At 41.2% G+C, this 27,737-nt stretch overlaps 1 protein-coding gene across 5 annotated transcripts; it reads left to right on the forward strand.

Annotated features, from left to right (window-relative positions):
• The first annotated feature begins 296 nt into the window (after positions 1-296).
• LOC106066769 (forkhead box protein B2-like) lies at positions 297-10,793 on the forward strand. 5 transcript variants are annotated; one of them, XM_056027150.1, is made up of 4 exons: positions 297-448; positions 4,256-4,386; positions 7,652-8,096; positions 10,106-10,793. In XM_056027150.1, the coding sequence occupies exons 3-4, from the start codon at positions 7,669-7,671 to the stop codon at positions 10,566-10,568; spliced, it is 891 nt and encodes a 296-aa protein (XP_055883125.1). In that variant the 5' UTR covers positions 297-448; positions 4,256-4,386; positions 7,652-7,668; the 3' UTR covers positions 10,569-10,793. The 5 variants fall into 5 exon arrangements, with proteins under 5 accessions (XP_055883125.1, XP_013081300.2, XP_013081302.2 ...); XM_013225848.2 differs by lacking the exon at positions 4,256-4,386 and adding an exon at positions 7,049-7,173 and having other exon boundaries at positions 350-448; XM_013225846.2 differs by lacking the exon at positions 4,256-4,386 and having other exon boundaries at positions 306-448.
• The last annotated feature ends 16,944 nt before the right edge of the window (positions 10,794-27,737 follow it).

Genomic DNA, 27,737 nt, shown 5'->3' on the forward strand with positions numbered 1-27,737 from the left:
TGCCTTGAACACAGCATCTTCATCTCGGTTCTAGACTTGGGGTGGAACTCGTTCTCTCTTCTACTGTCAACATCATTCTAGTCTCTAATAGTGCGCACCTTCTGCACTATCTTAGATGGCAGTGTGCATGGCGGGGTTAGAACAATGTATATGTGTTGACGCCCTAGAGAACGCTTTCCAACGCACAGTTTTAGCATAAAAAACTCGTATGTAAACTAAAACTGTATGTAAACTGAACTAAATATGTACCCTATATCTGCACACTAAACTCATTATTGTTATGATTCTATGAGTTGTTGAGAATTGTGCACTCAAAGCGCACCGTGTTGAACTGTTGATGAAAAGAATATTTGTTCAGACTACAAAACATTTTCCGCCCAGCAGACCAGGGGACACGAAGAACATTAGGAAAAAGAAGCAGGACATTAATTGGAACTAACTGAGAACTGTAAGTTATTTAAATCTACATTTATATTACAAATCAATATAAGATCCTGATCTAGAGTCAAGATTCATAAATTATTTCTATTAATTCTCATTAAAACCAGAACATCCGGCGAACATATCCGAGCCAGCGCAGGCGGCGTTGCCTGAGGACTGTAAAGATGCTGGGAAGGCCCGTCCTTGCTAGGATCTCAGTATTACACATTCTTTCTTTCCATGTTATTTTGGAGATCCTTCGAAGACAGCGAAAGTGGAATGAGTTTAGTTTTCTCTCTTGCTTTGTGTAGGTAGTCCACGACTCACTGCCGTACAGTAGCGTGCTAAGAACTCATGCCTTGTAGACCCCCATTTTGGGCGCTGAGTTGAGCTTCTGGTTTTCCCAAACTGTTAGTCGGAGTATGCGAAGGTTGATGAGGCTTTCCCTATGCGTTTTTTTTTTTAAATCTCCTCTTCTAGAGACATGTCATTTTGCATTGTAGATCCAAGGTAGCAGAATTCATTTACGTCATATCCTTCTTGTTATCGTCAATGTGGATGGATGGTGGTGCTGTAGCAGGTGGTCCCATAACGTTACTTTTCTTTGTGCTAATGGTTAGGCCATACTCTTTGCAAGCCATAGAGAAGCAGGACATTAATGACTCAAGCTCCTCTTGTGAGTGTGCCACTACCGCTGCGCCGTCCGCGAAGAGCATATCTCTTATGAGGGTGGTTCTGGTTTTAGATTTGGCCCTCAGTCTTGCAATATTTAGAATAATAATAATTATAACAATAATATTATTTCAATAACCAATTTCAAAACCTAAATGCACATATTTGTCTACGACCAATGTTTCGCATTCGATCACACTCATAATGAATGCATGATTGAGTCACGTGACTACGAAATGATACAAAAAAGTGCAGGATAAAATTAGATTCCAGTCCGAATACAAAATCAAATCTCTCTGCAACACTTGCTATGCAAAACAAAAAAAAATCTAATTATTTTAAACTGAAAACATTGTGTTCGTTCGGTTAGTATAGAAAGCATTTTTTAGTAATCTCTATCCACTGACTGAAAACATGTCCGCCTCACAACTTACTTGTCAACTATTTGAATAAATCTATTTTAAGACTTTCACGATCAACTAAACAATGTCAAGGACGCTTTATTTAAAAAAAAAACTTAAAAAAAAAACCATAGCTTATAAACCCTCTGTGACATAATGGGGAAATAACTATTTTTGATTACTTGTAAAGACAGGACTGATTCCCCTTACGTAGTTTATAAACAGGCCTTGCAAACTGTACTTAATTGCCACTTGCTCCTGAGTTACCAGCTTGACCACTTGACCTGTGTTGTGAATAGTATTTTTTTCTGTTAGTGGTCGTGTGTCATGGAGTACTCGGAAAAGTGTGCCCTGCTCTGGAGATCTTTGGGCTAAGTATGTCTTTAGTATTATTGTATTTTCTATAAGGTATTTATAAGTAGATATAGCCTCAAATGATTTCCAGGCAGTATATTTTTACCATGATGTTCTGCATCCTGGGGTACTCTCAAACGTGACATATTTTTATAGCCTTGTCTCTGAGGGATTCAACCTGTATTGAATCATCAGATGGACTTTACATATTTTTATTGCCTTGTCTCTGAGGGATTCAACCTGTATTGAATCATCAGATGGACTTTACATATTTTTATAGCCTTGTCTCTGAGGGATTCAACCTGTACTGAATCATCAGATGGACATTACATATTTTTATTGCCTTGTCTCTGAGGGATTCAACCTGTATTGAATCATCAGATGGACTTTACATATTTTTATAGCCTTGTCTCTGAGGGATTCAACCTGTATTGAATCATCAGATGGACTTTACATATTTTTATTGCCTTGTCTCTGAGGGATTCAACCTGTATTGAATCATCAGATGGACATTACATATTTTTATAGCCTTGTCTCTGAGGGATTCAACCTGTACTGAATCATCAGATGGACATTACATATTTTTATAGTCTTGTCTCTGAGGGATTCAACCTGTACTGGATCATCAGATGGGTTTTACCAAACGGATGTCTATAGGTGGGATTCTATGAAGCTTGTAGGCTCATAGGTTTCCCTGAAGCCTATAGTTCATCATGACCCTTTTGTTGTTGTTTTTTTTTTTGGCTAAAAGTGGCTAGTGTCAGCCTGAAGCTTGTAACCCCAGAATGGTTAAAAGTGGTCATGTGTTGACCTGAGGCCTGTGACCTTTATATTTACACATGTAAATGTAACATATGACTAGGGCTGTGTGCCATACTCATAGACATAAATAAATATAGACTGGCCGAAGGAAGTAACTTCGTGTAACTTGAAAACATGTACATCTATTGTATTCGGATTTCCGAATTTTGAAAAATTGCATGATCTTCATTCTTAGAGATTTAAAAAAATACTAGTGAAAATAATCTTATCTTATCTTCTTATATAATACAGACGTTACTTCAAAAAAGAAGATGATTACGTCCTACGCTTAATGCATTTAGTCATGCATATTAACCAATGACTTAAATTCTGCCAAGTCACTGGTTTTCCTGGCTAGCTCAGGCAACCCATTCCATGCTCTAATAGCACTAGAGAAGAAGGAGTATTTGTACAAATTTGTCCTAGCATATGGGACGAGGAATGTGCCTTTATCTTTGTGTCTTTCAGAGTATTTTATTAAATTTTGTTTTTGTATTTGAAGATTATGGTTCAGTGTTTTATGTATAATTGCTACTTTACTTTTGAGTCTTCTGTCCTGAAGGCTTTTTAAATTTAGTGATTTTACTAAAGGTGTTACTCTAGTCAAATGTGAATATTCGTTTGTTATGAATCTCACTGCTCTATTTTGTGTCTGTTCCAGTTTCTTAATGTTTTCTTGAGTTGAGGGGTCCCAAACGGAGGATGCATATTCTATTATTGGCCTAACCATGGTTAAATAACATTTTAGTTTTATGTTCTTATTTGATTTATAGAAATTTCTTTTAATAAATCCTAATGCTTTGTTTGATTTTTTTTGTAGTTTCATCAATATGTGGATTCCATGACAGTTTTTCATTTATTATAACACCTAGGTATTTTGCGTTTTTAGTCTGTGTTACTGGTTTGCCATGAATAAGATAAGTGGAATTAATTTGTTTTAGTTTTTTTGTTACTCTAAACAACTGACATTTTTCTGGGTGGAAAGACATGCTCCAATTTGATTCCCATTTCTGTAATTCATCTAATTTTCTTTGTAAAATATCTGTGTGTTGTGTTGTTTTTATTGTTCTATATATTATGCAATCGTCTGCAAATAATCTGAGTTTTGTTCCTGAAGTAATGCAATTTGGTAAATCATTTATGTAAATTAAAAATAGTAGTGGACCCAAGACTGTTTCTTGAGGTACACCTGAGTTTACTGTTATCGGTGTTGATTTAGAGCCATTTATTATTACAGTTTGTTCTCTCCCTAACAGAAAATCTTTAATCCACTGATGCAGTGGACCATTAATGCCGAAATATTTTAATTTTTTAAGCAAACTATGGTGGTGAACTTTGTCAAAAGCCTTAGAAAAATCTAGTAAGATAGCATCTATTTGTTCACTATTATCTAAACCTTTTGAAAAATCATCAATTAGTCCTATTAGTTGTGTTTCACACGATCTATATTTCCTAAAGCCATGTTGGTATGGTGTGAGGACATTATGTTTGTCTAAGTGGTTTATGATGTTGCTACATATTATGTGTTCTAGGATTTTACATGTGATGCTGGTAAGTGATACTGGTCTGTAGTTTCCTGGGTCATATTTTTCTCCTTTTTTAAATAGGGAGGTGACATTAGCTTCTTTCCAGTCCTTTGGTGCTCTGCCCTGGTTAAGTGAAGCCTGAAAGAGTATTTTGAACACTGGGGCTAGCTCATTGCTTAGTTCTTTGAGTAATCTAGCTGGAATACCATCAGGTATATATGTTATGGCTGAAATAGATATGAAAACTTAACTTTTATACTGCTCATAAATGCTGTATAATAAAGTACACAAAATTGCAAGTCACAAATTTTCGTTTCATAAAACTCCTTAATCGGCCAGTCTATATATATTTATGTCTATGGCCATACTATTTTTGAGTATCTTTTGTGTACTTTTTGTTGTGTCGGCCTGTGAGTTGATGTCCCTTTATTTACACATTTATTTTACTCACAAAAATAAACTTTGTAATTATGTTTACCTGCGACTTTGTAAAGTCTTTTGTTGCATACTTTAGTTAATTGTATACCTGGAGGCTATACTTAATAACCTAGGCAGTACAAGAAGGGACCAGTACACCTTTGGACGAACGTGTCAGCACACTTTTAACACTGACCTTTTGATCTAAATACCTAAATCTAGCTATAATTCTGATTGAATATTTTTAGCTATACCCGCTAATAGGTAAATTAATTGATCAAAATTTTGTTAAATGGAGTGGGGTGCTTTTTTAGAATCAATCTCCATTAATTTGTAACATGGGGTACTCTTACAAGCAATCTCATTTCATTTGTAACATGGGGTACTCTTACAAGCAATCTCATTTCATTTGTAACATAGGGTACTCTTACAAGCAATCTCATTTCATGTGTAACATGGCGTACTCTTACAAGCAATCTCATTTCATGTGTAACATGGGGTACTCTTACAAGCAATCTCATTTCATGTGTAACATGGGGTACTCTTACAAGCAATCTCATTTTATGTGTAACATGGGGTACTCTTACAAGCAATCTCATTTCATGTGTAACATGGGGTACTCTTACAAGCAATCTCATTTCATGTGTAACATGGCGTATTCTTACAAGCAATCTTATTTCATGTGTAACATGGGGTACTCTTACAAGCAATCTTATTTCATGTGTAACATGGGGTACTCTTACAAGCAATCTCATTTCATGTGTAACATGGGGTACTCTTACAAGCAATCTCATTTCATGTGTAACATGTGGTACTCTTACAAGCAATCTCATTTCATGTGTAACATGGGGTACTCTTACAAGCAATCTCATTTCATGTGTAACATGAGGTACTCTTACAAGCAATCTCATTTCATGTGTAACATGGGGTACTCTTACAAGCAATCTCATTTCATGTGTAACATGGCGTACTCTTACAAGCAATCTCATTTCATGTGTAACATGGGGTACTCTTACAAGCAATCTCATTTCATGTGTAACATGGGGTACTCTTACAAGCAATCTCATTTTATGTGTAACATGGGGTACTCTTACAAGCAATCTCATTTCATGTGTAACATGGGGTACTCTTACAAGCAATCTCATTTCATGTGTAACATGGCGTATTCTTACAAGCAATCTTATTTCATGTGTAACATGGGGTACTCTTACAAGCAATCTTATTTCATGTGTAACATGGGGTACTCTTACAAGCAATCTCATTTCATGTGTAACATGGGGTACTCTTACAAGCAATCTCATTTCATGTGTAACATGTGGTACTCTTACAAGCAATCTCATTTCATGTGTAACATGGGGTACTCTTACAAGCAATCTCATTTCATGTGTAACATGAGGTACTCTTACAAGCAATCTCATTTCATGTGTAACATGGGGTACTCTTACAAGCAATCTCATTTCATGTGTAACATGGCGTATTCTTACAAGCAATCTCATTTCATGTGTAACATGGGGTACTCTTACAAGCAATCTCATTTCATGTGTAACATGGGGTACTCTTACAAGCAATCTTATTTCATGTGTAACATGGGGTACTCTTACAAGCAATCTCATTTCATGTGTAACATGGCGTATTCTTACAAGCAATCTCATTTCATGTGTAACATGGGGTACTCTTACAAGCAATCTCATTTCATGTGTAACATGGGGTACTCTTACAAGCAATCTCATTTCATGTGTAACATGGCGTATTCTTACAAGCAATCTCATTTCATGTGTAACATGGGGTACTCTTACAAGCAATCTCATTTCATGTGTAACATGGGGTACTCTTACAAGCAATCTTATTTCATGTGTAACATGGGGTACTCTTACAAGCAATCTCATTTCATGTGTAACATGGCGTATTCTTACAAGCAATCTCATTTCATGTGTAACATGGGGTACTCTTACAAGCAATCTCATTTCATGTGTAACATGGGGTACTCTTACAAGCAATCTTATTTCATGTGTAACATGGGGTACTCTTACAAGCAATCTCATTTCATGTGTAACATGGGGTACTCTTACAAGCAATCTCATTTCATGTGTAACATGGGGTACTCTTACAAGCAATCTCATTTCATGTGTAACATGGGGTACTCTTACAAGCAATCTCATTTCATGTGTAACATGGGGTACTCTTACAAGCAATCTCATTTCATGTGTAACATGGGGTACTCTTACAAGCAATCTTATTTCATGTGTAACACTCTACTTTATTTTGTACATCGGATACATCCAAAAAAAAGCTTGCTGTTTGGGCAATGTATGCAAATCTTCACTGAGCTGATACTGAACCTTTTGTTTCTTTTTTATCCCAGGCTAGTGGGAGAATCAGAAAATAGCTTTGACCTCTTGAGTTGATGTGTCTCAGTCTGTCTTATGGGTCACGATTAACCAAATTAATTGCTTTCAGACCGAGCTACAAGATCAATGCGAACAAAATACCATTTGGCTACTGTCGTCAAATCTTTTCCTGAACAGTTATTAGTTCTAGAAATAAAACATTTTTTGAGGCAAGCTTTTGCTGTCATTTGAATGGTAGGATACAAGAATAGATAGAAAGATTGATCGATGGCTAGGCTTAAGAAAGATTGATACAAGGCTAGGTTTAAGAAAGATTGATACATGGCTAGGTTTAAGAAAGATTGATACATGGCTAGGTTTAAGAAAGATTGATACATGGCTAGGTTTAAGAAAGATTGATACATGGCTAGGTTTAAGAAAGATTGATACATGGCTAGGTTTAAGAAAGATTGATACATGGCTAGGTTTAAGAAAGATTGATACATGGCTAGGTTTAAGAAAGATTGATACATGGCTAGGTTTAAGAAAGATTGATACATGGCTAGGTTTAAGAAATATTGATCCATGGCTAGGTTTAAGAAAGATTGATACAAGGCTAGGTTTAAGAAAGATTGATACAAGGCTAGGTTTAAGAAATATTGATCGATGGCTAGGTTTAAGAAAGATTGATAGATGGCTAGGTTTAAGAAAGATTGGAATGCTTTTTTTTCAGTGACATAGTATAAAACCATGGTCAACGTAGACATGTCCGAGAACAATGTGGAAACTCCCCAGAGGACATCCCCTGCTCCACCAAAAACTCCCCAGAGGACATCACCTGCTCCACCAAAAACTCCCCAGAAGACATCACCTGCTCCACCAAAAACTCCCCTGATGACATCACCTGCTCCACCAAAAACTCCCCAGAGGACATCCCCTGCTCCACCAAAAACTCCCCAGATGACATCACCTGCTCCACCAAAAACTCCCAATGAAAACGAAGAATCAAAAAGAGAATCTAAATCAAAAAAAGGATTGATACTCATTGCCTCTGGTCTAGCTGGAATTGGAGCTGTAGCGATGGCCCCTGCAGCTCTCACCGCTGCTGGTTTTGGAGCTGCAGGAATCACAGCTGGGAGTCTTGGTGCTAGTATGGTGTCTTTAGCAACTAATTCTGGGTAAGTCAACTTGACGTCTTTGTGCAGACTTGGTGCTAGTATGATGTCTTTAGCAGTGGCGTAGCTAAGATGGGGGAAAAGGGGGTTTGAATTCAAAAGTCCCACGGGCGTTCACTTGATGGGGGCCAGAAATAAATGCCCTATATTTTCGTTTACATTAAATATAAAGTATTACGCCACTGCCATGTATTAGTATTATTGCTATTCACGTGGAGTAAAAAATACTAGACTACATTCCAACTAGATTTACATATCTAGGCCTATATGTAGATCTAGAAGATTATGTTGATTATTTAATTTCGTTTTCAGTTTATATTATTAAATCTGGCCCTAATTTTTTCTACATCTATCTAACTCTATTAGAGATATTTAGATATTTAGATCTAAAAATAAACTTACATTTTCAAGTACAAGTACGTTTATATTAGCAAGACTAAGGCCTGACTAGGCCTATATCAAGTTGAGATCTAGACATTGTTTTAGAGACAAATGTTACTACTGTTAAACACGGCCCAATCGTTCTATCGAAATGTACATCTAGATATGAGATTGGTAACATAAATCATCATTAGAAACTGCTATTGAATTGTTATTAAACCTTATGTTCATCTACTTTTTCTACATTGTTTTATTTCAATACAATTTTAGTTTGCATGTAACGTAAAGCAATGAATCTGAAAAGCATAACATGAAGTATAACTGTTCCACATTTCATTGACAACCATAACATGAAGTATAACAGTTCCACATTTCATTGACAACCATAACATGAAGTATAACAGTTCCACATTTCATTGACAACCATAACATGAAGTATAACAGTTCCACATTTCATTGACAACCATAACATGAAGTATAACAATTCCACATTTAATTGACAACCATAACATGAAGCATAACAGTTCCACATTTCATTGACAAGCATAACATGAAGTATAACTGTTCCAGATTTCATTGACAATCATAACATGAAGCATAAGTTCCACATTTCATTGACAACCATAACATGAAGTATAACAGTTCCACATTTCATTGACAACCATAACATGAAGTATAACAGTTCCAGATTTCATTGACAACCATAACATGAAGCATAACAGTTCCACATTTCATTGACAACCATAACATGAAGCATAACAGTTCCACATTTCATTGACAACCTTAACATGAAGTATAACAGTTCCACATTTCAAGCTGCTATCTATCATGGCTGTCCCGTGATGGCAAGGATTTGTGACAAATATAACAGCAGCCTTAGGCCGGTTCGTGTCTCACAGACTTGACCTTGTTATCAATGATCTGAAGGATGTTTCAGAGATATGAAAGGTTGTTTGGGTCATAATTACGCCTAGGGTATCTACGTCTTCTTTAACAGTCCCAAGCGAGAGCTAAATTACCTCTTTTGTGTGAGACACAATGGACTGAGGAATAGGAATCCATTCGCGCTTTATGTCACAACTTTGAGAAGATCTTTGACTGTTAGGAAGATATTTAAACATCTGCTATAAGTTAAACTAGAACACCTACACATGAGTAGTATCCCGAGTAAGGCGAGATTGCTGGCAGACAAACTTGGCATTGCGTTAGAGCTAACGAGAATTGGATGTGGACAAACACACCGAGCAAAAACCATCTGATTAGATTTTGGGAGTTATTACACAACACAATTCCGTATCTTGATTGGTTATTTTTAAGTAAGTAAAAATAAAGTATCCCTTTCAGACCATGCGATTGATAGGCTAAATGGTATAAGGATCTTCTGTCTCAATGACCGATGGTTAATGAGGTTGTCTTGTGGCCAGTACAATGCCCAATGTCAGGAACCCGTTTAAGTTGGGTGGACTCTGGTACGTCCTAAACCTAAACATCTCGTAATACAAAGTACCAAATATTATACATTATAGTGCGTTTACTGCACGTTATTTTGACATAATTTACATACTCAAATAGTACAAGAATCTGTAACAAACATATTGTGTTGAATTAATCAGACATTTGTATTTCCACAGTATTGGAATGGGTCTTGTCAGCGTTCTACAGTCTGCAGGAGCTGCTGGGATAGGAATGACGGGCAACACGCTGATTGGTCTAGGTGGAGCAGCCGTCGGAGGGGGAATGGCTGCTGCTGCTACGGGCTCGTCTACCAAAGTGCAAAGAAAATCCAAAGAAAAAGGTTCAGGAGATAGAGCCACTCAGACCCCAAGCCTCCGTACTGACACATCGAAAGTTGCAGAAAGTCCAGTAAAAGAACTTGGGGAGTTGGACATCAGCAAACTCAAGAGTGTCACTACGGCAGCTACTAATAAATCTCTAAAGGATGACAAAATGGAAACAAAACAGAAAGCGTCACCCAGCGCACCGAAACCAAACGTTAGGAGAGACTTGTATGTCATTGAAAGTAGAGGTGATCAATGTCCTTTAGACTTAGAGAATACTGCAGGACTTGGAGGGTTGACCTTACGTACAAAGTAATAGAATCTTTATCTACAGGCTTGAGATAATGTTGGTTGTACGATACAACACTACCCTCTTCTCAGATGGTATAGAATCTTTCAAAAGATTCATATTCTGAATGGATATGTTCAAAACATCTTGTTACTACGTGATAATGACATCTTTGAGTAAAACTGAAACGTTTGAACTATTTGATTTAAAATCTTTGGAATGACCAAGAAATAAAAGCACAATGCATCTCTATTTGAAATGTCAGAGTTGGTCTTGTTACAAAGCTTGTATCAACTATATCTGTCTGTCTGTATGTCTGTCTGTTAATACACGTTATTTCTCCCAGACCCAATCTCGGATTAAGCCGAAATATCGCACAATAATTTCTTGCTGTCTACCTATAATGTAGTGTAACTTCAAATTGAATCAAGCAAAAACAAAACCAGATATTGAAATTGAGTTCACTTTAATTCATATATCCATACATGTATTCACAAATCCTAATCACATTAAAGATTTATAATTAATATTGTTAACAAAGCAAAAAATAAATAATAAACATCTTCTCTCAGGAAATAATGACTTCCTATTTATAGTATTTACCAAGCCCAATATGGAAACTCTGATATCACACGAATATTGTTTTAACTATTCCATTCGCTATTCGAAAACAGTGTTCACACATAACAAGCTTTATTGATCTGTATTTGAAATTTCTAGTGATTCCAAGGACTCTTTTCTCAATGTAAAACAACAACAACAATATTCCCATACTAAACAGCACAGACCAAACACAGAGAAGTTCACTGAGTGACTAGACGTAGATGTCTTGATCCTTGGCACTTCCCAGGTTAACGAGTAGCGCTGATACAGTCAGAGACAGAGTAAGGAACGAGCTATTGACAAAGTTTATATCCATTCACTATCTGGTAAACACCTTGAGCACGTTAGTCTCGGATCAAGTTGAAACTTTAATTATTCAATGACATAGACAAGACATGAATCAATGAAAAAAATAAAGTAACCAATAAGTCAATTAATTACTGGTAATTATTTTGTTTGTTACCAGCGAGGGAAATTAATGCTTACGTTTCACATATACTTAACTCTATTTCTCCCTAGCGTTCTCTTCAATCATGTTGATACTTTAAGTAACTATTTATTGTACCTAACCAAAAAAAAAAACAACTAATCAATTAAAAAATACCTAATTAGTCAATTAACAATTATTTTGTTTGATATTGAATAATAATAATAATAATAATTTTATTTATAAAGCGCTGTTAACAAACAAAATGTAGGCTCAAAGCGCTGTAATAACATTACAAACACAAACACGAGCTAAAATGACAAACTAATCTAAAAAACTTTTCAACAGATAGGTCTTAATGTTCATCTAGAGCATTGATTCCCAAAGTGGTCTATATAGACTTCCAAGGGGTCTACAAAAGTGAAACAATAAATTGGGGGTCTATGAGATGTCCACGGGGGTCTACGATAATGGATTTCATTTACAGCAGGTTGTGACTGTAATTTTCAGATCCTATTCATGTACTTATGTCATGCACGACTATATGATGTGTACTTTAGTCATCCTGAAATAGTCCTGCTAATCAAAAGAAAATTGTTGTATTTAATTTCAATACCGATTTAAATAGCTTAATTGTGTCAAAATTTAACTAATGCTTAACAAAAAATAATATTTAAAATTTATTGAAAATCGGGATTCCTTACTTTCTTGTCAAACAAGCGGTTGCCTAGGTGACTAAGTATTTATGCTGGACTCCCTCTTGAGGATCATTTGAGATGATGCCACCCTGACAAAATAGATAAAGGTTTTAACACTTTCGAACTCTCAAAGATAAAAACTAATTATTTTAAACAAACCTACATCTGATATTATTTAACAAATTTCTTTAAGCAATAATACAGTTGAAGGGCACATCGGTGGTATGAGTTATACTGTTATACCATTAAAATCTTCTTATGCTTATGTAATTCTTTGCAAACGACATCAGCCGTGTCACGGGCTCTGACAGGATGTAGTGCTGTGTAGCGCTTTCTGCTTTGGGTATAGTTGCAAGGCAGCAGAGGTTTGAATTTGGTTTTTCTTCTGCTAGGTGGGTTCAAGTCAAGGCTAATGAGTCTCTCCTGACAAAGCTTAGTGGTTTAGGCTCCAGTTAGTCGCATTCGCCCCTTCTCCTGTAAATCTGTAAATTAATTAATATTTTATGTTTGTAAGACATCATAGAACAATAAATTTCTATGTGAAACATAATACCCGTAGTAACGAATGACGAAACTGCTAAGCAAGCCCACATATTTCCAGTGTGTTTGGAGATTCCAGTAATATATATTAATTGTTTAAATTTGAATTTTACCAATAAAAAAGATCTTTCTAACTTCAAATGTAGCTTTAAATTATTTTTTCATACTTGGACTCACTACAGTTAGAAATAAGTTTTAAAAAATTGAATTGATAAATTTGCAAAAATGATAAGTTAAGCAGGGGGTCTACCGTAATCCAGAACATATGGCAAGGGGATCTACGAGACAAAAAAGTTTGGGAACCACTGTTCTAGAGTGTAGTGAAGCATTTGTCTGTCTGAAATCAATGGGGAGTGAGTTCCAAACGTTTGGTCCGTGCACTGGACTTTTTTGTTAGGTATGGTCAGATCTGGCCTAATCTGCGCAGCTGCAGATAAAGGGAAATAACATTCTTGATTGATGTAATTGTAATGATAATTCTTTCTCTTTATTTAAGCTTTGTGTTTTTTTTTTATTTAAGATTTTTGTACTTTGCTTTTTTTACATAAGAACATATGTTTCCATTTGTCCGATATATTTGCCACTTAGTTATTGTTAGTATTTTTCATTAAATCATTGCAGAACTTCACGATAGTTCCAGTCTCATCTCACAGTAAGCTTATATTTAACTTTTCAATATGCAGTGCATCAATCACAAACCAAATTAATTCTGGGTTAGATTTTCTTTCATAAATTCAAGGCAAAATTCTTGGGTTTTAATCCTTATAAGTTAATCTTCTACTTTGAAAGTTTGACATTCAGAAACTTCATTCTTATCAGAGTATAAGAGTTATTAATGCCAAACAAAATGAAATGAACATCAACATTAGTTTGTGTTGGTTATAGATATTTATTTTTGTTCTTTACTATAGTTGTCATCTAATGAAACACAAAAACAAATATATAATAAATGAGTTCTGTGTATCATGAATCGAGAGGCAGCAATTAGACACAGACTAAACAGCAATGACCCGCGACCTTCACTGGGTTTGGACAATCAGGAACACCACAGGAAGACATAGCACAAATATATTCTCCGTTAGTCTCACAGTCGCAGAAGGTGCAATCGTTTGGCTTAAAGGAGGAACCAACCTTGTTTCAAACAAACAAACAAAAAACAAACTATAAAATTGTGTTGATATTCTAATCATAAGACGCATGCCAGAAGTTTAAAATCACGAGGCTGTAAATCACATTGATAATATGAAGTGTTGGACCTTAAATGAAACCTTTGAACTCAACTTTTACTTGCATTTTTTAGGGGCTATTAGAGTTTGTTGGTCATTGTACTGGCCACTTGATACCCTCGTCCATTGTTTTGGCCATTAAAAGCAGACTATCCATCTAGCATCTTTTCTGAAGCCCTAGGATTTTAAAAGAAATTGTTACTTAAGAACTAATATCAGGTGACCGAGCCTCGCTCGGATGAATAATTTGTTAAGGACGGATATATACCCGAAGTCATTTTGGGAATATTGTTGTAATTACGAAAATGAACGATCGGCTAAAGACTATCAATCCGAAGAGTTTCTTTTTCGTTCTGTCAGTTCTCAATGTAATTGTACATAGCGATTAGAATAGAAAGTCCCCCCAACAGTAGGCCTATAGAAAACCACAGCTCACGTCTTAACGTTTTACATTGCTTCTTTCGCGTAAAACTATTGGGCTATTATAGGCTTGGAAGAAAGTCTTTGCAGTGTAACTTCTAAAATGGTTACTTTCTGACATTTAATATTGCAATTAATATATTCATTATGGCTCTGAGACATGGACACTTCACCAAAGATGCTTGCGCTCCATCATGGACATACGGTGGCATGACCGCACTACAAACAGCGATGTCCTTGCCAACGCCGGTATGGGCAGTATAGAGGGACTTCTTATGGTCCGACAGTTGCACTGGATAGGGCACGTATCCGTATGGGAGACGAACTTTTGCCAAAGGTAGTCTTTTTTTGGTGAGCTAAAAGGTATTCGACGTAACAGAGGCGCCCCACGGAAACGCTTTAAAGACCAGCTTAGGCGTCAACTTTCCTTGGCTAACATAGAAGAGAGCACCTGGTTGTATGCGGCCTCCAAACGAGACAGCTGGAGGTCACTCACGAAGGCCGCGGGATACACATTTAAGACCAAAAGAAAATCTGCTGCTGAGGACAAACGCAGATGGCGAAAAGAAAATCTAAATCGACCACCAGCGGACAATGGTTATGATTGCTATGGTGTGGCAAAATATGTAGGTCACAGATGGGGCTGCACTCCTCGCTAATCTTCGGACTCGAAGACAAGCCTTATTATTATGGCTTTAGTAAGAATCATCAAGTGATGCAAAATCTCTACGTTATAGTAAAACGTGCACCTAGTAACAAAGTAAAATCGCGCATTTTTTTCTAAGAGTCTTAAAAACATTGCGTTAGTATTCTAAAAAAGCGTTACTGTTACTCCGTGTGACAAGTCAAAAACTCGCTGTCAGAGTCGCTCTAAATTATCACAGCATTAATTATTATTTTTCATTATTTATTTATTTTATTTTAATTATTTCTCCATCCTACCCCTAAATTATTCACCCGCCACACCTTTCCTCTCTACCAGGCTAGACTTAGTCCACCACCTTGGAGAAAATTAGGCCAGTCCTTTCATTTATCTTCCCTTGACCGGGGCAAAGATACGCTCAGACTCTTTGATCTCATCGGCAGGATGTCTGACGCCGCAATTGACTCCCCCCCCCCCTTCTTGGGTGGAAGGTAGGTCACTCCCCCCCCCACGTCTCTCTTTGATCTAAGAGATTACACGGGTCAACACACCGCGTGATACTCCAAGGTGCGGCTCAAGTCTACTTCACCCACGTGTAAGATAATGCTAAGCCTAGGACATTTCCGGTGTCCGCCCACACTTTTCAGGCATATATATAAAGTTAACCAACTCAAATCACCCTCTCTTTCTCATTCGAGCTGAGCTATCGAGTCTGGACTATATCACTCATTCTTTCTCCTAGAGGAATACCTGGTGGTAAGCCGAACTTAATCACAAGTTCCATCTCAATTACTCTGTGTATATTTCCACTGGATATTATCATGTGTATTTTGCTTAGTTCATTTATATTTAATTAGTGCATTGTGTATTTCTCACTGGCGTAAGTAGAAAACATAAACATGTCCTATGTATTTATTTATGTATTGCATTAATCTATTAATGCTACGTTGCTCAATTGATCGTTGATGCAACCATGTATATATTTGTACATCTTAGTCTACTTCCTTTATCTCGGTTGACCGCCTTGATAATTTTACTAGCGCACTGATACTGCGTTTAGAGAAGATATATGAATTCTCTCCCCTTTACTCATTTTACTCTAAGGAGAATTGCGCCGCTTGAAGGGACATTCAAGCACGCTCCATTGTTCTCGACCCACGGTCATATGTAAACAATCATCTGGGTCGCTGACCATCGCCCAATTCAACCCCCCCCCCCTTTTTCTTTCTCTATCCACCTGTGTTGTTTATTTGAGACTATTATTTCCCCTTCTATGTACATTCTCATATTATTATTTCCCCTTTTATGTACATTTCTATATTGCTACTATCAGCCATCTATTATTCCAAACCCCATTTGTCATCTTCTCCCAATTATGCTCTAAAGCAATTTTACCAATCTGACGAATGCACCTCAGTGGAGGGCATCGATAAGATGCATGAGAGACATGTCCTAACTTGTCTTTGTTTATCCGCAGCCTCCCTCAGGTGTCTGCCTATTTATCGGATTACTTACCTGCCTATTTGCCTATTGGCCTATCTATGTGCTTAGTGCTAATCAGCGCTGCACTTGCCTAGTTGCTATCAAGAATCACCTATTGCCTATTTATCGGATCACTTACCTACCTAATTGCCTACTGGCCTACCTATGTGCTTAGTGCTAACCAGCGCTGCACTTGCCTAGTTGCTATCAGGAATCACCTATTGCCTAGTTACTGGATCAACGATCCATTTACCTGCAGTTGTGCTTAGTGCTATTCAGCGCTGCATTTGCCTACTGAGATCTACCCAACTCTACTACTTGGCGCTATCGGCATTGCCCGCCTATTCGACAGCCCACCTGTCAAGCTATTAGGCGCGACGTCCCTATAGAGTCAGATCTGTGCGAGACGTCATAGCTACGCCAACCCTCTGCAACTCACTGGACATATCCTGTTACTCACACTGCCCACGGCAGATCAGCTCTGCCCGCAGCAACCTTGTGCCCACGGTATCCGGCCACCCGCCATACTGTGCCCACTACAGATACTAGAACTTGGGACTGAGACTCCACAAGAGCTATATCACCGGCGTCCCTCTACCCGCTAGAGCGCCACCTCCAGCTGCAGAACCTCAAGCCAGGACACAGCCAGCTGCGACATCAACAGGACAACCAGCTAAGTCAGAGGACAAAGTGACATACTCTCCTATTATGTGCAAGAGTGATGATTAAACATAGGATATACTAGAGATAGATGCAAACCCTCCCCCTTTTTATTATTATATGTATATTTATGTAAATAAATATCCTTTATTTTAACTTTTGTATCTATCTTTCATTGCTTTGTCTCGTTGCGTGTCTGCTCCCGATTCACATGCTGATAAGTGGGGGTGTGATTGCTTTCAAAAATAATCATCCCCTAGACATAAAACGTGCCAAACACACGTCACATTTCCCCACCTGTCACATTTTGGCGAGCCCGTCCGTGGATTTAACCCATTAGTACAGCAGGCACGAACAGGCAGCAATAACTAAATTCCATATCAATATTTTTTTTCCTTAAAATATTTATAAGTATCATCACTTCGCATTATCAAGAGTGTCACTTCTGTCATATTTTATATTTTATATTTATTGCATTTTATTTGTAATATTTCATTGCAGGAATTTGTGATTAACATAGGCAGACACCACATTCCTTTCGCACTCTTTCCTATAACCGGCGACTCACTTTCGCTAACCCAATTTCTTTAAATCTAGCTCAATCCCATTATCCATTCTATCTGCCCTTCCACCATCCCAGCACCCCTCATCGCCCACCCCTCATCATTATGGCCAGCGGCACACGCTCCAAAGCGGACTCTGACATGAAGCAGAGAATGGCTGAATGGAAAGATGCCGCAGCCATCATATTTGATGATGAGGCAGAACGGAAAGAATTTGTGAGAGCACGATTTGAGGCGTTTGAAAGAGAGGAAGAAAGGAGATTAGCAAGGGAGCATGAAATAGCTATGGAAAGGGAGAGAAGGGAAACTGAAACAGCATTGAAGGAAGCGGAAATAGCTATAGCTAAAGAAAAGGAAGTCACAGAGCGAGAAAGAGAAAAAGAGCAACAAATAACGGCGAGAGAAAAAATAGCCGCGGACAAAGAGAACGAGGCCGCCCGCCAGGCTTCTTCCGAGTCCCGCCCGGCTAGCCCAGCATCCTTTCAGAGTTCCTTGAACGGGCTGCCCCACATGCCAATGGAGCACTTCGACGACAAGACAGAGAACATCGAAGTTTATCTTGTCCGTTTTGAGGAAGTAGCACGCTTTTACGGTCTGCCAGAGGAGAAATGGTGCTTCCGGCTATCCCAATGCCTCCGAGGCAAAGCCTACGAAGTCTACTCTAAACTTCCCTCCGGCCAGAGAGAGGACTACACAGCCCTCAAACAGGCGCTACTCGTCCAGTTCGAGCTGACCGCCGAGGCCTACCACAAAAAGTTCAGAAGTTCCCGCCTCGAACGCAGAGAGACCTACGGAAACCTCTGCGAAAGGCTGGACAAGTACCTTGTCAGGTGGCACGCTCTCAGCCAATTGCCAGAGACTTTTGATGGCCTAGCATGCCTCATACTCTCTGAGCAGCTGTTGGAATGCATGTCCCCAGAGGTCAGAGTGTATGTCAAGGAGCAACAAGCAACCGCTCCCGCTGACATAGCCTCCGCCGCTGATAGGTACTTGAACGCCCGCAAGGACTTGAAAGGCAAAGCAACCGCGACAGATCAGCAAACAGACCAACCAAATTCTCCCGCTCAGTCTAACCTTCCTCCTAAGACTCCCCTGCATAACCAGGCACCAGGCCGACAATCAGCCCCAAACAACCACAATAACCGCCCCAACCACCAGTCTCGCTATAACCAGGCTAACTACTCTCAGCGTGACTCACGTCATAGCGCGCGTGACAGTAGACCCACTCCACAACGGCAGCAGCAGGCCCCACGGACCCTATCAATGGTGGCGCCAGTCCCTCAACCCTCTGTGATTGATCCATTTGACCAACCAGAGGAGGACACATACGTCGTCTCCACGATGGCCGTGGCTCCTCAACCCACTGCAATTGATCTCAGCAGACCAGAACTCCCACCGGTGCTACCTCACCCAACTTCTTCTCCCCCGGGAGTAGAGAACATTCTGGCTAACGGTGTCGAAGTTTTGGGCCTATACGACTCAGGCTGTTCGTTCGGCGCGGTTATCAATAAGAAGCTGATTGACCCATCGGATCTCACGGGTGGAACAGTGACAATCCAGTCTATAGACCGTGGCACTCCTCCGCAGGTTCTACCTGTCGCGAGGGTGCACGTGGAGTGCAGATACGTGCATGGCACCATCGACGCCGCCGTCATGGACACGCCAGTGTACGACTTCATTCTAGGCTCCAAATATGTCCCTCTTGGAGTAGTCAACAAACCATACTTCTCTCTGCCCGTCGGTAGATCGACGAAGCAGAGAGGTGGCCGCAACCAGCAGGTTGGAAGCCCTGGTCGCCACACTCACCCGCCCGGTCCCGACTCGTCAGCCAAGCTCAAACCACACTGCCCTGGCATTGACTCTGCTAGGAAGTCACGAGTTAAGTCGTCTACCCGCGCTCGTGAGGGTCTACTTGACCCAGGCTACTCAGCCAAAATCATGCAACATTCCTCTGACATTGACAGTGTCAGAATGCCCCGAGGTAAGATTAACCCTTGCTCTCGTGGACTCACTCCTTTGTATGGCTCCTCAGCCACCATTCCGAATCAACCTCCCCCTGGCATTGATATTGTCAGGAAGTCACGAGGTAAGCCGAATCCTCGCGCTCGTGAAAACTCTTCTCAACATGGCTCCTCAGCCACCATTCAATATCAACCTTCCCCTGGCATTGACCGTGTCAGGAAGCCACGATGTAAGCCAGATTATCGCACTTGTGGGGACGTTCTCAGGCAGAACTCCACATTCTTTATCAGGCCACTCTTCCCTGACATTGACCGTGTCAGACGATACCGAGGTAAGCTGACTACTTACTCTCGGGGAGAAGCGCCTCACAGCGGCTTCGGAGATAAGCCCCAACGTGCACACGTGCCTTGGGCACCCCGCCTAAGCCCCAATCACACTCCCCAATCCGCCCCAGGAAGGAAATACTACTCATCCAATCGCCCAATCTACTCTCCCAAGCAACCCCAAAGGTTTCACCCAGGTGACTACATATTCAGGGACGGAAAGTAGACCACGGACAGACTTGGACAGACTCTCCTTCTGGCATGGCTACCCCTTATTTTTCCAGATTTTTTTTTTCTAATGCTGTGATAACAACTGATCTTAAAGTTAGAGTGACATCAGTCTGCTCGCACTTTATGGATCTTTCTGCGATAGATCCATCTTGGCGGCGGCGTATGTGACAAGTCAAAAACTCGCTGTCAGAGTCGCTCTAAATTATCACAGCATTAATTATTATTTTTCATTATTTATTTATTTTATTTTAATTATTTCTCCATCCTACCCCTAAATTATTCACCCGCCACACCTTTCCTCTCTACCAGGCTAGACTTAGTCCACCACCTTGGAGAAAATTAGGCCAGTCCTTTCATTTATCTTCCCTTGACCGGGGCAAAGATACGCTCAGACTCTTTGATCTCATCGGCAGGATGTCTGACGCCGCAATTGACTCCCCCCCCCCCTTCTTGGGTGGAAGGTAGGTCACTCTCCCCCCCCCACGTCTCTCTTTGATCTAAGAGATTACACGGGTCAACACACCGCGTGATACTCCAAGGTGCGGCTCAAGTCTACTTCACCCACGTGTAAGATAATGCTAAGCCTAGGACATTTCCGGTGTCCGCCCACACTTTTCAGGCATATATATAAAGTTAACCAACTCAAATCACCCTCTCTTTCTCATTCGAGCTGAGCTATCGAGTCTGGACTATATCACTCATTCTTTCTCCTAGAGGAATACCTGGTGGTAAGCCGAACTTAATCACAAGTTCCATCTCAATTACTCTGTGTATATTTCCACTGGATATTATCATGTGTATTTTGCTTAGTTCATTTATATTTAATTAGTGCATTGTGTATTTCTCACTGGCGTAAGTAGAAAACATAAACATGTCCTATGTATTTATTTATGTATTGCATTAATCTATTAATGCTACGTTGCTCAATTGATCGTTGATGCAACCATGTATATATTTGTACATCTTAGTCTACTTCCTTTATCTCGGTTGACCGCCTTGATAATTTTACTAGCGCACTGATACTGCGTTTAGAGAAGATATATGAATTCTCTCCCCTTTACTCATTTTACTCTAAGGAGAATTGCGCCGCTTGAAGGGACATTCAAGCACGCTCCATTGTTCTCGACCCACGGTCATATGTAAACAATCATCTGGGTCGCTGACCATCGCCCAATTCAACCCCCCCCCCTTTTTCTTTCTCTATCCACCTGTGTTGTTTATTTGAGACTATTATTTCCCCTTCTATGTACATTCTCATATTATTATTTCCCCTTTTATGTACATTTCTATATTGCTACTATCAGCCATCTATTATTCCAAACCCCATTTGTCATCTTCTCCCAATTATGCTCTAAAGCAATTTTACCAATCTGACGAATGCACCTCAGTGGAGGGCATCGATAAGATGCATGAGAGACATGTCCTAACTTGTCTTTGTTTATCCGCAGCCTCCCTCAGGTGTCTGCCTATTTATCGGATTACTTACCTGACTATTTGCCTATTGGCCTATCTATGTGCTTAGTGCTAATCAGCGCTGCACTTGCCTAGTTGCTATCAAGAATCACCTATTGCCTATTTATCGGATCACTTACCTGCCTATTTGCCTACTGGCCTACCTATGTGCTTAGTGCTAACCAGCGCTGCACTTGCCTAGTTGCTATCAGGAATCACCTATTGCCTAGTTACTGGATCAACGATCCATTTACCTGCAGTTGTGCTTAGTGCTATTCAGCGCTGCATTTGCCTACTGAGATCTACCCAACTCTACTACTTGGCGCTATCGGCATTGCCCGCCTATTCGACAGCCCACCTGTCAAGCTATTAGGCGCGACGTCCCTATAGAGTCAGATCTGTGCGAGACGTCATAGCTACGCCAACCCTCTGCAACTCACTGGACATATCCTGTTACTCACACTGCCCACGGCAGATCAGCTCTGCCCGCAGCAACCTTGTGCCCACGGTATCCGGCCACCCGCCATACTGTGCCCACTACAGATACTAGAACTTGGGACTGAGACTCCACAAGAGCTATATCACCGGCGTCCCTCTACCCGCTAGAGCGCCACCTCCAGCTGCAGAACCTCAAGCCAGGACACAGCCAGCTGCGACATCAACAGGACAACCAGCTAAGTCAGAGGACAAAGTGACATACTCTCCTATTATGTGCAAGAGTGATGATTAAACATAGGATATACTAGAGATAGATGCAAACCCTCCCCCTTTTTATTATTATATGTATATTTATGTAAATAAATATCCTTTATTTTAACTTTTGTATCTATCTTTCATTGCTTTGTCTCGTTGCGTGTCTGCTCCCGATTCACATGCTGATAAGTGGGGGTGTGATTGCTTTCAAAAATAATCATCCCCTAGACATAAAACGTGCCAAACACACGTCACATTTCCCCACCTGTCACATTTTGGCGAGCCCGTCCGTGGATTTAACCCATTAGTACAGCAGGCACGAACAGGCAGCAATAACTAAATTCCATATCAATATTTTTTTTCCTTAAAATATTTATAAGTATCATCACTTCGCATTATCAAGAGTGTCACTTCTGTCATATTTTATATTTTATATTTATTGCATTTTATTTGTAATATTTCATTGCAGGAATTTGTGATTAACATAGGCAGACACCACATTCCTTTCGCACTCTTTCCTATAACCGGCGACTCACTTTCGCTAACCCAATTTCTTTAAATCTAGCTCAATCCCATTATCCATTCTATCTGCCCTTCCACCATCCCAGCACCCCTCATCGCCCACCCCTCATCATTATGGCCAGCGGCACACGCTCCAAAGCGGACTCTGACATGAAGCAGAGAATGGCTGAATGGAAAGATGCCGCAGCCATCATATTTGATGATGAGGCAGAACGGAAAGAATTTGTGAGAGCACGATTTGAGGCGTTTGAAAGAGAGGAAGAAAGGAGATTAGCAAGGGAGCATGAAATAGCTATGGAAAGGGAGAGAAGGGAAACTGAAACAGCATTGAAGGAAGCGGAAATAGCTATAGCTAAAGAAAAGGAAGTCACAGAGCGAGAAAGAGAAAAAGAGCAACAAATAACGGCGAGAGAAAAAATAGCCGCGGACAAAGAGAACGAGGCCGCCCGCCAGGCTTCTTCCGAGTCCCGCCCGGCTAGCCCAGCATCCTTTCAGAGTTCCTTGAACGGGCTGCCCCACATGCCAATGGAGCACTTCGACGACAAGACAGAGAACATCGAAGTTTATCTTGTCCGTTTTGAGGAAGTAGCACGCTTTTACGGTCTGCCAGAGGAGAAATGGTGCTTCCGGCTATCCCAATGCCTCCGAGGCAAAGCCTACGAAGTCTACTCTAAACTTCCCTCCGGCCAGAGAGAGGACTACACAGCCCTCAAACAGGCGCTACTCGTCCAGTTCGAGCTGACCGCCGAGGCCTACCACAAAAAGTTCAGAAGTTCCCGCCTCGAACGCAGAGAGACCTACGGAAACCTCTGCGAAAGGCTGGACAAATACCTTGTCAGGTGGCACGCTCTCAGCCAATTGCCAGAGACTTTTGATGGCCTAGCATGCCTCATACTCTCTGAGCGGCTGTTGGAATGCATGTCCCCAGAGGTCAGAGTGTATGTCAAGGAGCAACAAGCAACCGCTCCCGCTGACATAGCCTCCGCCGCTGATAGGTACTTGAACGCCCGCAAGGACTTGAAAGGCAAAGCAACCGCGACAGATCAGCAAACAGACCAACCAAATTCTCCCGCTCAGTCTAACCTTCCTCCTAAGACTCCCCTGCATAACCAGGCACCAGGCCGACAATCAGCCCCAAACAACCACAATAACTGCCCCAACCACCAGTCTCGCTATAACCAGGCTAACTACTCTCAGCGTGACTCACGTCATAGCGCGCGTGACAGTAGACCCACTCCACAACGGCAGCAGCAGGCCCCACGGACCCTATCAATGGTGGCGCCAGTCCCTCAACCCTCTGTGATTGATCCATTTGACCAACCAGAGGAGGACACATACGTCGTCTCCACGATGGCCGTGGCTCCTCAACCCACTGCAATTGATCTCAGCAGACCAGAACTCCCACCGGTGCTACCTCACCCAACTTCTTCTCCCCCGGGAGTAGAGAACATTCTGGCTAACGGTGTCGAAGTTTTGGGCCTATACGACTCAGGCTGTTCGTTCGGCGCGGTTATCAATAAGAAGCTGATTGACCCATCGGATCTCACGGGTGGAACAGTGACAATCCAGTCTATAGACCGTGGCACTCCTCCGCAGGTTCTACCTGTCGCGAGGGTGCACGTGGAGTGCAGATACGTGCATGGCACCATCGACGCCGCCGTCATGGACACGCCAGTGTACGACTTCATTCTAGGCTCCAAATATGTCCCTCTTGGAGTAGTCAACAAACCATACTTCTCTCTGCCCGTCGGTAGATCGACGAAGCAGAGAGGTGGCCGCAACCAGCAGGTTGGAAGCCCTGGTCGCCACACTCACCCGCCCGGTCCCGACTCGTCAGCCAAGCTAAAACCACACTGCCCTGGCATTGACTCTGCTAGGAAGTCACGAGTTAAGTCGTCTACCCGCGCTCGTGAGGGTCTACTTGACCCAGGCTACTCAGCCAAAATCATGCAACATTCCTCTGACATTGACAGTGTCAGAATGCCCCGAGGTAAGATTAACCCTTGCTCTCGTGGACTCACTCCTTTGTATGGCTCCTCAGCCACCATTCCGAATCAACCTCCCCCTGGCATTGATAGTGTCAGGAAGTCACGAGGTAAGCCGAATCCTCGCGCTCGTGAAAACTCTTCTCAACATGGCTCCTCAGCCACCATTCAATATCAACCTTCCCCTGGCATTGACCGTGTCAGGAAGCCACGATGTAAGCCAGATTATCGCACTTGTGGGGACGTTCTCAGACAGAACTCCACATTCTTTATCAGGCCACTCTTCCCTGACATTGACCGTGTCAGACGATACCGAGGTAAGCTGACTACTTACTCTCGGGGAGAAGCGCCTCACAGCGGCTTCGGAGATAAGCCCCAACGTGCACACGTGCCTTGGGCACCCCGCCTAAGCCCCAATCACACTCCCCAATCCGCCCCAGGAAGGAAATACTACTCATCCAATCGCCCAATCTACTCTCCCAAGCAACCCCAAAGGTTTCACCCAGGTGACTACATATTCAGGGACGGAAAGTAGACCACGGACAGACTTGGACAGACTCTCCTCCTGGCATGGCTACCCCTTATTTTTCCAGATTTTTTTTTTCTAATGCTGTGATAACAACTGATCTTAAAGTTAGAGTGACATCAGTCTGCTCGCACTTTATGGATCTTTCTGCGATAGATCCATCTTGGCGGCGGCGTATGTGACAAGTCAAAAACTCGCTGTCAGAGTCGCTCTAAATTATCACAGCATTAATTATTATTTTTCATTATTTATTTATTTTATTTTAATTATTTCTCCATCCTACCCCTAAATTATTCACCCGCCACACCTTTCCTCTCTACCAGGCTAGACTTAGTCCACCACCTTGGAGAAAATTAGGCCAGTCCTTTCATTTATCTTCCCTTGACCGGGGCAAAGATACGCTCAGACTCTTTGATCTCATCGGCAGGATGTCTGACGCCGCAATTGACTCCCCCCCCCCCTTCTTGGGTGGAAGGTAGGTCACTCTCCCCCCCCCACGTCTCTCTTTGATCTAAGAGATTACACGGGTCAACACACCGCGTGATACTCCAAGGTGCGGCTCAAGTCTACTTCACCCACGTGTAAGATAATGCTAAGCCTAGGACATTTCCGGTGTCCGCCCACACTTTTCAGGCATATATATAAAGTTAACCAACTCAAATCACCCTCTCTTTCTCATTCGAGCTGAGCTATCGAGTCTGGACTATATCACTCATTCTTTCTCCTAGAGGAATACCTGGTGGTAAGCCGAACTTAATCACAAGTTCCATCTCAATTACTCTGTGTATATTTCCACTGGATATTATCATGTGTATTTTGCTTAGTTCATTTATATTTAATTAGTGCATTGTGTATTTCTCACTGGCGTAAGTAGAAAACATAAACATGTCCTATGTATTTATTTATGTATTGCATTAATCTATTAATGCTACGTTGCTCAATTGATCGTTGATGCAACCATGTATATATTTGTACATCTTAGTCTACTTCCTTTATCTCGGTTGACCGCCTTGATAATTTTACTAGCGCACTGATACTGCGTTTAGAGAAGATATATGAATTCTCTCCCCTTTACTCATTTTACTCTAAGGAGAATTGCGCCGCTTGAAGGGACATTCAAGCACGCTCCATTGTTCTCGACCCACGGTCATATGTAAACAATCATCTGGGTCGCTGACCATCGCCCAATTCAACCCCCCCCCTTTTCTTTCTCTATCCACCTGTGTTGTTTATTTGAGACTATTATTTCCCCTTCTATGTACATTCTCATATTATTATTTCCCCTTTTATGTACATTTCTATATTGCTACTATCAGCCATCTATTATTCCAAACCCCATTTGTCATCTTCTCCCAATTATGCTCTAAAGCAATTTTACCAATCTGACGAATGCACCTCAGTGGAGGGCATCGATAAGATGCATGAGAGACATGTCCTAACTTGTCTTTGTTTATCCGCAGCCTCCCTCAGGTGTCTGCCTATTTATCGGATTACTTACCTGACTATTTGCCTATTGGCCTATCTATGTGCTTAGTGCTAATCAGCGCTGCACTTGCCTAGTTGCTATCAAGAATCACCTATTGCCTATTTATCGGATCACTTACCTGCCTATTTGCCTACTGGCCTACCTATGTGCTTAGTGCTAACCAGCGCTGCACTTGCCTAGTTGCTATCAGGAATCACCTATTGCCTAGTTACTGGATCAACGATCCATTTACCTGCAGTTGTGCTTAGTGCTATTCAGCGCTGCATTTGCCTACTGAGATCTACCCAACTCTACTACTTGGCGCTATCGGCATTGCCCGCCTATTCGACAGCCCACCTGTCAAGCTATTAGGCGCGACGTCCCTATAGAGTCAGATCTGTGCGAGACGTCATAGCTACGCCAACCCTCTGCAACTCACTGGACATATCCTGTTACTCACACTGCCCACGGCAGATCAGCTCTGCCCGCAGCAACCTTGTGCCCACGGTATCCGGCCACCCGCCATACTGTGCCCACTACAGATACTAGAACTTGGGACTGAGACTCCACAAGAGCTATATCACCGGCGTCCCTCTACCCGCTAGAGCGCCACCTCCAGCTGCAGAACCTCAAGCCAGGACACAGCCAGCTGCGACATCAACAGGACAACCAGCTAAGTCAGAGGACAAAGTGACATACTCTCCTATTATGTGCAAGAGTGATGATTAAACATAGGATATACTAGAGATAGATGCAAACCCTCCCCCTTTTTATT

The sequence above is a fragment of the Biomphalaria glabrata genome, chromosome 4 (genome assembly GCF_947242115.1).
Source record: "Biomphalaria glabrata chromosome 4, xgBioGlab47.1, whole genome shotgun sequence".
Taxonomy (NCBI): Eukaryota; Metazoa; Mollusca; class Gastropoda; family Planorbidae; genus Biomphalaria; species Biomphalaria glabrata.